Consider the following 13536-nt stretch of genomic DNA (forward strand, 5'->3'; position numbering starts at 1 on the left):
TACCTGCAAGAAGGGATGTCAGATGGGGTGGGATCTGAGTTACTACAAAGAATTCTTTCCTGGGTGCTCGCTGGTGAGTCTTGCCCACATGCTCAGGGTTTAACTGATCGCCATATTTGGGGTCGGGAAGGAATTTTCCTTGGGCAGATTGGCAGAGGCCCTGGAGGTTTTTCACCTTCCTCTGCAGCATGGGGCACGGGTCACTTGCTGAAGGATTCTCTGTAGCTTGAGGTCTTCAAACCACAATTTGACGACTTCGATAATTCAGACATAGGTTAAGGGTTTGTTATAGAAGTGGGTGGGTGAGATTCTGTGGCCTGTGTTGTGCAGGAGGTCAGACTAGATGATCATAATGGTCCCTTCTGACCTTAAAGTCTATGAATCTATAAGTTCTACTTGTAGGTGACAATTTGTAACTGCTGTGTGGCTAGGTTTTTTTTTTATGTTTATTAATCTAAAGACTTTGCAGGTTTGGTCACTAAGTAGGGCCAATGTTTATATTTTTGTTTATCTGTTGTCTGGAGAATTTAGCTAATTCTAATGGTTGCAGTACAACTGTTCTACACCAAATGTACTTAAGCCCAGATCCTGAAAAGATCCATGTGATCAAACCTGTGAGTTTAGTTCTACACAGTCAAAAAAAAGGTCTAAACCAGAACCCTGAAGCTAACTCCAAGACTCCTATTTAACCGGCTTTCAATCAATGGCAACTACTCACATGTATGGCTGGATCCCTTTACAGGCCTAAGGATTGAAGCTGTAAGATCTTCAGGCCAGGGACCGTTTTCCCGATTTTATTTCAAACAGTTCCATGAACACTATCGGTACATAGCAAATAAGGAGAATGTTTTTTACACTCATATTAATGAAAACATCCCAATGCAACCGCGCCACGTGAATGCAGAAGGAATCCTACAACACTTCTAACAAGCCACTGCTACATTGTTCTTCCGATAAACCCATTTAAGGCAGGGCCACTGTCCTGCGTTTACAGGCAGCTAGAACAAAGAGGAGCCTCCCATTTTCTGGGCATTGCTTAATTAAGAAAGATTTTGTTTTCCTTCCTCAAGAGCAGCCAGCATTTAACTCTGAGCAGAAGCTCGGACCTTTGGAAGACAGGAGGCGGTTCGGCTGCAGCACAGAAAGCGGGCTGCCCAAGCAATGCAATATTAATCCGTGTAATAACTTCGCAAGCCGGCTGCCGACCCTCCTAAGGGCCCGCAGCTTGATAACGTTGCACACCCACAAAACCTTCCGGGGTAGTTACAATCCGAACTGCTTGGCGAGCGGTGACGCCCCGGGGCCAGGCGTAGCGTAGCGCCGCGGGTTGCCACGCATGAGCAAGGGCACGCGTGGCTCCGCAGGATCGGGTCCTCCGCCACATCGCGGCTGGCTCGGTGGCCTCTAGATGGTGCTCTGGGCAGCGCCTGCTCCTTGCGAGCCCGTGGCGGGGCCGCCTCCTCCCCCTCTGAGCTCAGTTCCTGCTGCCCCGCGTCTCTCGGGGCTGTCGAGCTCGCCGCCAGCATGTCTTCCAACGCCAGCCTGAGCAGCATGCAGCGGCTGGTGGAGCAGCTCAAGCTGGAGGCGGGGGTGGAGAGGATCAAGGTGAGAGCCCCAGGCAGGGCGATGCTGGCCTCCAAAGGGGCCGGGTGAGGAGGGCTGGGCTGGGCTGGGCTGGGCTCGGCTCTGGTGGCCCGCTGCGAAGTCGGAGGCCAGTGGCAAGAAAAGTGGGCGAGCAGTGTGGCTGTGGTTGGGGTCAAGAGTGTGTGTGTGTGTGGGGGGAGCGTGTGGGTGGGGGTCTACTAGCTCCGACCACCCAGTCTAGGGTGACCAGCTGTCCCCACCGTAGAGAATTTGGCTTACCTAAGAAACTGTACCCTACCTCCCCCTAGAAAAAAGTGTCCTGATTTTTCACACTTGCTACCTGGTTACCCTGTGCCAGTCTCCGACAGCAGCAGCCCATGCACCCAGAGGAGAGGAAAGGGCTTTGACTACTAAATCTGCAGAGATGGGGGTGGGGGGAGCCACTGATGGAAGCAGCTGTGAGGGCTTGGAACCCAGGGATGCTGTTGGTCTAGGGCGATGGTTCGGTTCCATCCTGTTCTGAAAATGGCTTGTCTGTGTTGGGCAGCACAAACTGAGCTGCTGCTCTGTTCAGCTGACCTGGGCATGGGGAGATCAGTGCTCTCCAGCCTGGCTGCATTGCAAGGATCAGTAGGTTGGGACAAGGCTGGAGTTCTGTGACCAGGCTTTCGTTACCTGGCTGGGTCAAAAAAGGGTCGTCTTACAGCGATTGTAGGCACGAGCGGCTCTAGGTATTTTGTTGCCCCAAGCATGGCAGGCAGGCTGCCTTCGACAGCTTGCCTGCTGGAGGTCCCCGATCCCACGGATTCAGCGGCACACGTGCGAGAGGTCTGCCGAAGCCACAGGACCAGCGGACCCTCCGCAGGCATGCTGCCGAAGGCAACCTGCCTGTCACCCTCGGGGCAACTGGCAGAGCGCCCTCCGTGGCTTGCTGCCCCAGGCATGTGCTTGGCGTGCTGGTGCCTGGAGCCGCCCCTGACTGTAGGTTCAACAAGGCTGTCGGGCGGGCTGGTGGTTCTGGGCACAACTTGATACCTAGGTGGGGGTCTGCTGATCTGGCATCTAGGGAACTACCTTCAGCTGTGGTGGCTTCTGTTTATGTTAGGAGGAGAATGTAGCATACAGCTGGTATGGAAGTCTCATCAAACAATGGCTGAGTAGCCCCCCAGATCTGTGGTGGTTTGCAAGGGGAAAAGGCCATTAGTTGATTGCGTTTTTTAACATTGGCTTATTTTCTGTTGTTCTGTACGGTTTGGTGTTAAATACAATGAGCTGCCCCTTCCTGAGCTAGCTCCGTAGGACAGAAGTAAGCAAGGACTTGGCCCAGCCTCAGGCTGGTGGGAAAAGCAAACATGGAGAAGGCTATGGGGAGGAGAGATGCTTAAGCAGTCCCTGCCGGCTAACCTGTGTTTATCTCCATGGGGCAGGGGGTGTTACTTGTCTTCAGTTTGAGGTATTTTGATAAAGGACTGGGAGAGAGTGACTGAATGATGTACTTTTGGGGACTGGCTCTGAGCCTTGGATGCAGCATGTGGGGTGCCTGCCAATCCAACTCATCAGTGTGGCAGGAGAGCATTTCCCAGGAAAAAAGGCTATAATGAATAATATAGCAGAACCTCATTAATTGTTTTTGCTGATCCACAAACATGATAACCTTTAGACCTTAAATCTGCTGATCTCACCCACTTCCAATTAGACTTGAATAGAGAGGCTGTAATGATGCCTGCCAGTTCCTAGATGTGTGTATGTTTGTTTTTATCATTATTTCTTTTATAAAATCCTGCCAACAAAAAGCCTTGTTTTATAGCTGGTGATCATTTTAGAATTCCATGTTCCACAGTTGCTTTGATAAAGGAACTCTTTCTAGCTATGTGCAAAGTCCAACCCTGTTTCAGGCTGTAAAACAATAAAGTAAAATTAATTTGCATTCAGTATTTTCCTCCTCTCTCATCACCCCAAGTGTGCACACAGCCTTACTCTGCCCAGTTCAATAAAACACAGGCTTATCTTGAAATCAGATTTGAATACAGCTCCAGTACTTTAAACAGTGGCCATTTAGGCATCTATTTTATAACTAAAAAAATCTAGTCTGAGCTGTTTCTCAATTTGTGGTCATCTGCTTCGCAGTGAAAGTGGCAAGTGCATAACTCCCTGACCTGTACAAGTAAATGATGAAAGTAAGACGGTATTTTAACATCAACGCACCATTCTCTCCAGTACATTTACTAATAGAACCAAGAAGGCTCATAGGTAATTAAAACTAAGCAATATTAGTTAAAATGACTGATTCGGTAACAGGGATTATAGTTTCTCATTTGTTTGCTTGCATGTTCATTCATTACATTTGGGAATCTGCAACGAATAGCCTGGTCAGTAGTACAAATGTGCACAGTTCTTCTGTATTGTAGCAGTGTGTATTGTCTATTACAGTTGAGGGTGCCTAATCATTTCCATTCCAAGGTTCTGTTTTCAACTCTTGATAACATTCACCAGTCAGGCAGAAATTTCCACTCTTGTTCTTTGTTGGAAGGATGTTTGGTTTGTTTATTGGGCTCTCTGGTTTTATTTGTTGGACTTTTTTTAAAAAAAATTCAGATTAAAAAAAATTTCTCTTAGCAGGATAATTTGATCACAGACCAGTAAAATAGACATAAAAGGAGAAAACAGCAAGGAATAGAATATAATGATGAAACAACATGCAGGTGGATTTTAAAAGATGCTGAGGTGGATGCTGTGTTGGGGGAAAAGAGAGCTCTCTTTTGGCTGTTCAGAGTATGTGATGAATTATCAGAGGGAAATCCACCCTCACGATTGCACGCTCTGGTAGGATTTTTGCCCTTCTCTCCAGATGAGTGCCCAGGGAGCAAGACTCTCCCAAAGGAGGAGCCTGGTCTGAAAGTGATACCTACATCATGCACAAAGGGGGGTTGCTGGGCTGAGCGCACTTATTGCCATATGCTGAAATATGATAGATTAGGGAGTGAGGGGGAAAACGTACATTTGGCTTGCATGGAGCGCGCACAAACAATAATGACAGATGGCCCTGCTACTGCACAGTTCTAACCTGTGTCACATAGACTGCTACTGCACAGCTGCCGCCTGCAAGGTGTGCACCTCCTTCAGACATAGTTATCAACAGCAGTAGGATACATATGGCTCCTTGCTCATCGGCTGGCTGCAAAGTTTGCCCGTGTCAGCAAAGCTAGGCACAAGAGGGCTGCAGAGTGGTGCTGAGCACCGTACAATATGGCATATCCAGGACACACTCTGCTAATTACTCCATAGCAGAGCATTGTGTAGCCCTGCCCTTATCTTCTGCACTTTGGTATTGGCATCTGGCACTCAGATACACCAATGAGCTCTTTGGGTGCAGGGTCACACAACAGGAAAGGGTCCAGTTTTCAGGATTCTCAGTAGCGACTGGTGCTGTGGTCCAGGGAATGGTGTGGTTTGGAAATGATGAATCCAGTCCCAGAAAGGGACCAAGAAAGAATAAGAAACCCTTCAGGCATTCCAGAAGGGGAGGCTCCCTGGTCAGGGAGAATGGCAGTCAGTCAGTCTACTTCTGCTGAGATGCACAGTCTCTTCTACCACTGCCTCTTGGGTGAGGCTGCCTCAAGCATTTCTGAGGCTCTGAAAACAGCGTGGTGGGACGAGATACTCAGAAAAATTAATATTGTAGGGGGTGGTGGCTGGCAATGAATAGAACAGACCCCAAAAAGGGAACTGAGTAAAAGGGCAGAGAAAAGCCACACCGTGCGCTTGGGAATGCTGCTGGATCTGACATTCTGAGAATGGCAGCAAGCTCACTAGGCCCTAGGGATGGATGGTCAGGGCCGTCCTTAGGCATATGCAGCATAGGTGGCTGTGTAAGGCATCTAAAAATTTGGGGCACCTGTGGGTCTTAGTGTTCACCCTCCTGCCTCTTCCTATCCCTGTTCTGACTCTTCCTGCAGGCACCCACCACAGCTGGCTGCCGCAGCCTAGTGAATCTTCCTCTGGAGGGGATCTAGTACTTTAAAAGTGAAAAACTCTCCAGCTTGCCAGACCTATTAGCTCAACACTGAAACTGTTAGAGCCATTCAAGTGGTAATGAAGCCATTTAACAGACTTTTGACAACACCCCGGTATTACTGTCAGTTTCTGAATTTCCTGACCAAGGCAGTTGTGCATTACTGTAATAAAATTTGCTGTAAAAATATTTCATTAGTGTGTTGCTGAAGATTATAAAATCACATCTCTAAAAATCCTTGCATAGATATTTAGATGCGCAGTCTGAGAATTCATCTTTAGCCTTAAGTGCTTGGATCTTCAGACATATAGTTTTTAAAATAAATCCTTCAAAAGACCACCCTTATCTAAAATACACATGCGAGCCCGGGCTGACATCAGGTATGGGGCACCAGTTTAATAATATTGACTAGGGCTCCATAAATCCTAAGGATGGCCCTGTGGATGGTCCATTCATGGCAATGGGGACGTTGGGGTCACTGTCCCAGTCCAGCAAGTAAACCTCTACAGTCCACTCTTCTGGGAGCACTGGGGCGCTGCACATGGAGGGAGAGCTATATTCCCTGAGCTGAGAAAAAGGTCTGGTGTGTGGCTTCAGGTGAGGATGACACACTTGGTGATTGGAGATTCCAGTTAGTGTTCTCCGGTAGTGCCCTTTGGCTGACCAAAATCTTACCATGTTGGTAGACTGATACCCTATCCTTAAATGTTTCCTGGATCCACACTGCTGTCTGCATCCTTGCTGTCTGATTCCTGGATCTCTCTCTGTCCAGCTCCAAAAGTTGCATATGCTAACCAGCCTGCTATCTAAGAGGGGAGCATGGTTACCTCAGGCTCCTCAATACCTTCTGTCTCCTGAGCTTGCTTCAGACCTATCAGGCCACCCCTCTTCAGGTGCCTATATCTAGATCTAGGAGATTAACTTTAGGCACCCCATCTTGATAATTTTGACCTAAATTACATTTTTTAAGGGAGGTTCATATTTTAAGCCCTTCACTCTGCCCCTGCTGCTATCCTATGTCTTGCCTGATTTGTCTTCTCTTATTTAGCATGTAAGCTCTTTGGGATGGGAACGTTTTCCATGGTGGGAAGCACTGTGTACGTTGCTATGTGCAGGGCTGATTAGGTGCTGGGGGAGGCTGGTACAAATTACCAGGGCCTGGCGGTCCAGAAGGGGGCCCAGAGCCCGGTTTCCCCGGCCCTGTTTATCTGGTCCGTCCTTGCTGGGGGACCCAAAACATTTTTTTTTACCAGGGCCCGAAACTGCTGTTGGTGGCCCTGGCTATGTGCCTATTTTGTAATAAACTACACAAGAAATTTGAATTGCTCTGTGGCACAGTGGAACTGAATTCCGTGGCACCAACGCCTACATTCCACATGCTGCTGTGGCTGAGAATTGCAAATACTCATTGACACTACATCTGTCTTGCCAGAGCTTTGTGTGTTTGAATCTGCGTTATTTTAATCAACACTTTTTGCTTTGGGAACTGGCTTGGCTGCTTTCCCACTCTGTGATAATAGTTCCTCTTTTTAGTAACCATCTACTAGACGCCAGGGAATGAATTGGTTTCCCCTGTGTATGAGAGTGTTTCTTTTTCCTTGTACAGGTCTCTCAGGCAGCTGCAGAACTTCAGCAGTATTGTATGCAGAACGCCTGCAAAGATGCCCTGCTAATAGGTGTTCCTGCTGGGAGCAATCCTTTCCGGGAGCCTAGATCCTGTGCTTTACTCTGAAGTCAGGTAGGGTAGCAACAGAAGTCGTATATGCTATCTGCTGTAAACCCCAAGCGCTAGAAATGACCAGTTTCCATTGGGTTTTCTTTTTGTCTCTTACATACATACATACCAACAATACCTCTTCTGTAGCAAAGTGCTTACTTTTTTTCTACCCTAGCCCTCCAAATGGATTCCTAGGCCCTCTGGGCACTAGAGTTAAAACATGTTTCTCCCTCCGGATGTCCCTCCTCTCTTTTTTTGCTTGTTGGCAGATACGGTGTCTGTAGCTATTTTAAAAATGAGTCTTCAGCAACAGCAGGATGTTGGGTGCGTAATCGGTTTGATACTCTGCACTTCAGATAAGACCCTTCTTCATTGTGGAGTCTAGGAAGGGTTTAGAGATCAAAGGCAACAGGTGTTGATGGCACACTTCCAAGTTAGCTTTTATCTTCTCCCTCTGTAACTGTAGATTGTTTCTACTCAGCTGTGTTCTCAATCCCCATTCCTCCATTGGCAGTGACCAGGGAAAAGGCAACTACCTCCACTTGAGAGTAGGAAACTGCCCCTCCAGAGGAGCACGGCGTACTACCCAAAATGTCCAGTAAGGTACCCAGTTTCCCTTCCCCCAAAGTTGAGTCATCTCCCTATGCTTGTGTCTCCAGATGGCCTTCACATTACATTCACAGTGGTTTAGAAATGAATATTGTCTAAGAAGTGATTTCCGGCAGATATTGCATTCATGCTGAGGTACCATTTTAGAAGATCAGTTATCTGGGGAAAGGAAGGAAATTTAGAGGAAGGATTGACTGTGCAGTAAACTTAAGCATACATGGTTGATTCTGTTGACCCAGTAATAGATCATCCAGTTTTTAATTAACTTAAGCACAGCATTTAACATGTTCAATGCCATTAGCAATCTTTCTTACAACGTATTTCAAACATACCATTTTTCCTGTTACTTCACACCCGTTAATTCTCTTCAGCTCTTGATGATTGAAATGCATCAAATGGAACTGCATTCTTGGTTAGTGTCTTTGTTAACTAACACAGTCCCAAAAGAGGCTGCAGGCAGCTTGAAAGAAACAAATGAGGCTGCAGCATTTGCACTGATTTAAATAACTCTCTGCTTGTTAGAACACTTCAACTTGCATGTTGTATTGCAGTTCACTTAGGCTGTGTCTACACTAGGCTTTCCCCCACCATTGTTACAACTGGTGCAGCTCCATGAAAGACGGCAGCAACAGAGGGCCTAGTGTAGACTGATAACCACTGTCATTGTTGACTTGCTCTGAGCAAGTCCAAGCAATGTGGTTCACACACCAGCAGCCATCTGAACGCTGTCTACACTAGTGCTCCCTGCATTGCTGGTAGTAACAGTGAGGAAAATCAAGAAAAAAAACGAGTGTAGACAAATCATTAGGGTCCAGTCCTGCAAAGGCGTTCTCATCTATGTGTTTATTCCCATCCGTAGTCATAAGGACAGGCCTGGCACTTCAAGGGTATGAGTAATTCTTTGCAGGATCAAGCCCCTAGGTCTTGCCTAAAAATCTTACATAGCACAGTCAGCATGCGTAATGTAGGAGCAGCCAATCCTCATAATTCTTTAAAAGTGACAAATAAGGTAATAACTCCTGATGGGGAGGGTGGGTAAATTACCATGACAGGAGGAACGATGAGAGTCCCATTTACTTGCTCTTTGTTAGAGGACACTGTCAACTTGACATCGATTCAGTTTAATTGGTATTTTTGTCCATCTGCCAAATTTTGTGGTTTTAAAAATCACATTTTCCTTTTTTTTTTTTTAAATGTTTCTCTTCTGGAGCTGTGTCAAAGTAAAAGCTCCTGCAGCCAATGGCTCATCGGGCTGCCATGGTTAAGGCACGTCCGTTTCATAGCCAGTGGTACACAAAGGAGTAGCGTTGTCAGCATCCTCTCTGACCATCTTTGGCTACTCTAACCCTATGGATCAGGCACTGTTTTGCAGGTGGGTGAACTGGAGGTGGCCTTTCAGTGTGAGACTGAGCAAGACTCAAACCTGCGACCTTCACCATTCAGCCAACCCACCTCTGTGGAGCTGAGTGAAAAAGGGAAGATTGACTGGGGGAAAAGTGCAACTGATGGTTCAAAATGCTGTCAAATGCACAAACAGAAAAAATATTTTCTTTTAGTAATCGTAGGTGTCTCGGCAAATGTGATATTTAGGATGACAGTGACTCTTCCATATTCTGTTCCTTTTATGAAGCTGCCATTCTAGTTGTGTATATGTGTTTCTAGGACTTGACTCCACCTGAGTTAAGAAATAAAGTATCCTATGGTTATATTGGCCTGTCAAGATGCCGGATTTTTCTCCTGTTTGAGGAATAAGAGCCCAGTAGATGATTTATTGCAAGCATTCCAGAAGTCCATAAATGGGTACTGGGTTTTATGTTTTTCTTCTTTTGCTAATAGACCGATATTTCATAGCTTTTTGCTACTGCTTTGAGGATAAAATGGTGGGGACAAATTTTACAAAATTCCAGGAAGTTAGCATCCATCAATGGCACGTTTAACCTAACCCACAGTGAAGAGGCTTCTGTGTTACAGCTTGTGAGAAGACTTTATTAAAGAAGAAAGGCAAAGACAGCCTTTAATAAAACTCTTTTTCCTTTTGTAGGGAACGTCGGTGGAGAGTTCTCTTCAAGCATGAAATGAATAACAGCTGCCTTTCCTTCTCAAGAAAACACTATCTCTGTGCCCTACTTTTCCTGTGGACAAAACAATCTCCTAGATATTTATCAATCTGTTCTGGTGTATTGGTAGTTGACTAGATTTTTTGCTAATATGTGTAAAGTATTTTATACAAGAAAGCACTCTTCATAACTGAGTTAACATTGTTTCCATAGTTACTACACAAGGGCTACGTCTTCACTACCCGCCGTATCGGTGGGTAGCAATCGATTGCTCGGGGATCGATATATCATGTCTAGATGAGACGCGATATATCGATCCCTGAACACGCTTATATCGATTCCGGAACTCCACCAACCCGAACGGAGTTGCAGAATCGACAGAGAGAGCCGCGGACATCAATCCCGCGCCGTGAGGATGGTGAGTAATTCGATTTTAGATACTTTGACTTCAGCTGCGTTATTCACATAACTGAAGTTGCGTATCTAAGATCGATTTTTCCCCCGTAGTATAGACCAGCCCAAGGTTATTTAATTACGAGGTTGTTTACATTTTAGAAAGGAAAAAATATTTTAATTTTACCAGATACGTTTTTCCCCTCTTAATAATTGTAATGCCTGGATTAAGGATTTTTCTACACATTTAAATTGCTTCTTCCTCTCACCCACACTTGGGATTTACATTTTCTAAATAGACACCCACTGAGTGCATGTTAAAATACACAAGAACCCAGTTTTAATAAGAGAACAGTGTTGCCAAATGGAAAGGTTTTTTGTTTTGTTTTTAAATTTTTAAGACTTGGGAGCTAACTCAGACTGCTTTGCAGCTGCCTTTAAATCAGTATGTGATGTCTTTTATAGAAATTGCCTGACAGTATGTAGCACAGATTTGATTCTTATGACACATTCACTACAGAATGTCCAACTTGTTTACTCTCTTTCTTATTTGTGCTTCTCAAGATATTGCTTTGTTGGAATTTTCTTAACATGTTTAAAATCTGATTAACAATATTCACAGAACACTAGAAAAACATGAATGCAAAATGTGTTCACACACAGAATTATCAAGGGTTGAAATATACACTCATAGAGGCTTAATGAGTTGTGTAATGTTGTTGGTTGTGTGCCTTTGGTTTTTTACAGAGCACTTTTACAAGACACTGCTTATTTTTTTAATAGTTTTTCATTTTGTTTACTCTCCAGTGTTTGTATTAATCTTTTAGAAGCTTGGAAATAAAATTTCTTTCCCTACTGCCTTTGACCTTTGTTTTATTATAAGGATTATTTTATTGTTTGTTCATAGGAGGATTTTCTGATTTAGACATAGGAAGGAGGGCTCATGAATTACATGGCATTTAGGGCTGTATAGGTTACTGCAGGAATCCAGAAAAGTTTGTCTCCTGTTAATAGAAAAGCAGTAGTTATAGATGTTTAACTTCTTTGTGTGAATAAGGGAAGGCATCAAAACCCAACTTATAGGAAGAAATGTGTACAGAGCATTTCATATGAAAAGTGCGTATGATTCCTTAGAGTGAGATTTTCAAAGGGGACTCAGGGATTTGAACATTCATTTCCAATTAATGTCACTGGGAACTGGGCATCCAAATCCCATAGGCAGCTTGGAAAATCTCACCTTGAATCTTTCACAAATACCTTCATTCTGATGAGGCACAGAGAAGGAGCGTACTAGTTTAGTGCCTATATATATGCCCTGCTAATGTGAACTCTGCCTCCTTCCACAGGAAAGAATTTATGCCCTTTCTAGGCATACGTCTTTCCACTCCCAGCCACCTTGCTCCTTTCTGTTCTTATCTATTTTAGATCACCTGAACATCTCACAGTTATTAGTCTGCACCTCACAATGCTGCTGCAATACAGGGAAATACTGCAATCCCCATTGTTCACACGAATATCCGAGGCCCAGAGGGAAAAAATGACTTGCCCAAATTTAGGGAGCTTGTGACGGAGCAAGTCCATCCCAAGATCATCCTTCCTTATCAGTGCCTCCCTTTTGTATGATACAACTCAATAGCCTGTAGAAAGATAGGGAATTTGCCAGTTCTCAGGTGTATTTCACCTGGGAAGTAAGCAAATTACCAATAACTTGGGTCTATCATTTAACTGTGACCATTCGACTTGGTTGAGGGTTGGTGGTGCTGGCTGCAAGGTGATGGGCTCAGACAAAAAGGTGCAGTGTGGTGCCTGGAGGTAGGTGTTTTCTGCATGAGTGGGAGAGAAATAGGGACAGAGTCATAAAGGTTGAGTTGGACAGCATGGGTTGCCCAAAAAATCACTAGTGAATTCTGTATTAACATTCTGGGATTTTTTAAAAAAATGCATCTTTTTTAGAAGCTAAAAGCATTTAATATTTCTTACTATTAAATGAATGGGGAAAGTCGTTTTTTTTTTAATACGCCTCTGTGTGGGCCTTTGTAAGTGGGGGGAGACGGGGGAGAGAAAGAGCCAAAGACTAATAGTTTAACACTGGATGTTGAGGTTTTTCTTTTTTATTTAAGATGTTGCAGCAGCTAGCTTTGTAATTCCCCTTTTTCTGAACCAGCATAAAAGGAATACAGACAGCAAGTTACGTTCCCTTCACATCTAGCCTGCTGAAGGCAGTGTATCCCTGTATCTGTTTTTAAAGTTACCCACTGTAGGCTCTCTGTTAATGTTCTGTTCTATCTAACTTTTCTTGTATGGTCACATTAAAGTTTTGTATGTGTGAAAGACAGACAAAGGCTAGGGAGTAGAAGCTGTATTTTTTTCTTCCCCGTGGTTATCTACGACAGTTTTTTGCAGAGCTGTAGTCTTACACTGAAGCAACATATTCCTGAGCTTAGGAGTTTGGGGGAGAGTTTTCAAAAACACTACCAAATCTATGATGCAAATAGAAAGAGAGTGGTGTGGTCAAGTGACCACAAAAATGGCTAGAAATAGCGAATGGACTGCAATGTCTATTTAAATCCACCTCCTATTCTGGGTAAAGTAGGGGGGAGGGTGGTTTGTTTGCAGTTCTACAGAAGATAATGATTTTGAATGTTACATATGAAAGCTCTTTTCTAAACCCTCCTTTCCAGGCAACTTGCATGACAACAATTTCGGATCCTACTTTAAGTTAAAAGCTGCTGGTAGCATTGTCACTGTTGTGGCAGGACTTCTGCAAGGGGAAATCATTCAGCATATTTACTTCTAGGAATTCTTGCTTTAGAGCCAGGATCCCATTTTCCTTTTGAAAACAAAACTGCTGTCTCTGGTGATCTATTTATTTTGCTCAGATACAGAATATGCACTCGGTGAAAGCTTAAGGTCAAGATGATTTTTAATTGCAAGTATAAGCATCCTGCGACATCTGTTCCTCACCCCCAGTTATTACATTAAACTTTAAATATTTTAGGGTCTGAAAAATTAAATACTCAAAACTAGAGGCCACAAAACAAGCTCTATGTTCTGGAGCTGAAACACATTCCTCTGCAAACCATATATTGCTACACTCATTCCTGCAGAAGGGAATTACATCCCACAGCCTGATCCATATGTCTCTCCAGCATTATAGCTGTTTT

At 44.5% G+C, this 13536-nt stretch overlaps 1 protein-coding gene across 1 annotated transcript; it reads left to right on the forward strand.

Annotated features, from left to right (window-relative positions):
* The first annotated feature begins 1427 nt into the window (after nt 1-1427).
* Nucleotides 1428-11228, forward strand: GNG10 (G protein subunit gamma 10). Its single transcript, XM_032778151.2, has 3 exons — nt 1428-1605; nt 7203-7334; nt 9964-11228. Exons 1-2 carry the CDS (start codon nt 1525-1527, stop codon nt 7326-7328), a joined length of 207 nt encoding a protein of 68 aa, XP_032634042.1. The 5' UTR covers nt 1428-1524; the 3' UTR covers nt 7329-7334; nt 9964-11228.
* The last annotated feature ends 2308 nt before the right edge of the window (nt 11229-13536 follow it).

Source organism: Chelonoidis abingdonii, chromosome 6 (genome assembly GCF_003597395.2).
Source record: "Chelonoidis abingdonii isolate Lonesome George chromosome 6, CheloAbing_2.0, whole genome shotgun sequence".
NCBI classification, from domain to species: domain Eukaryota; kingdom Metazoa; phylum Chordata; order Testudines; family Testudinidae; genus Chelonoidis; species Chelonoidis abingdonii.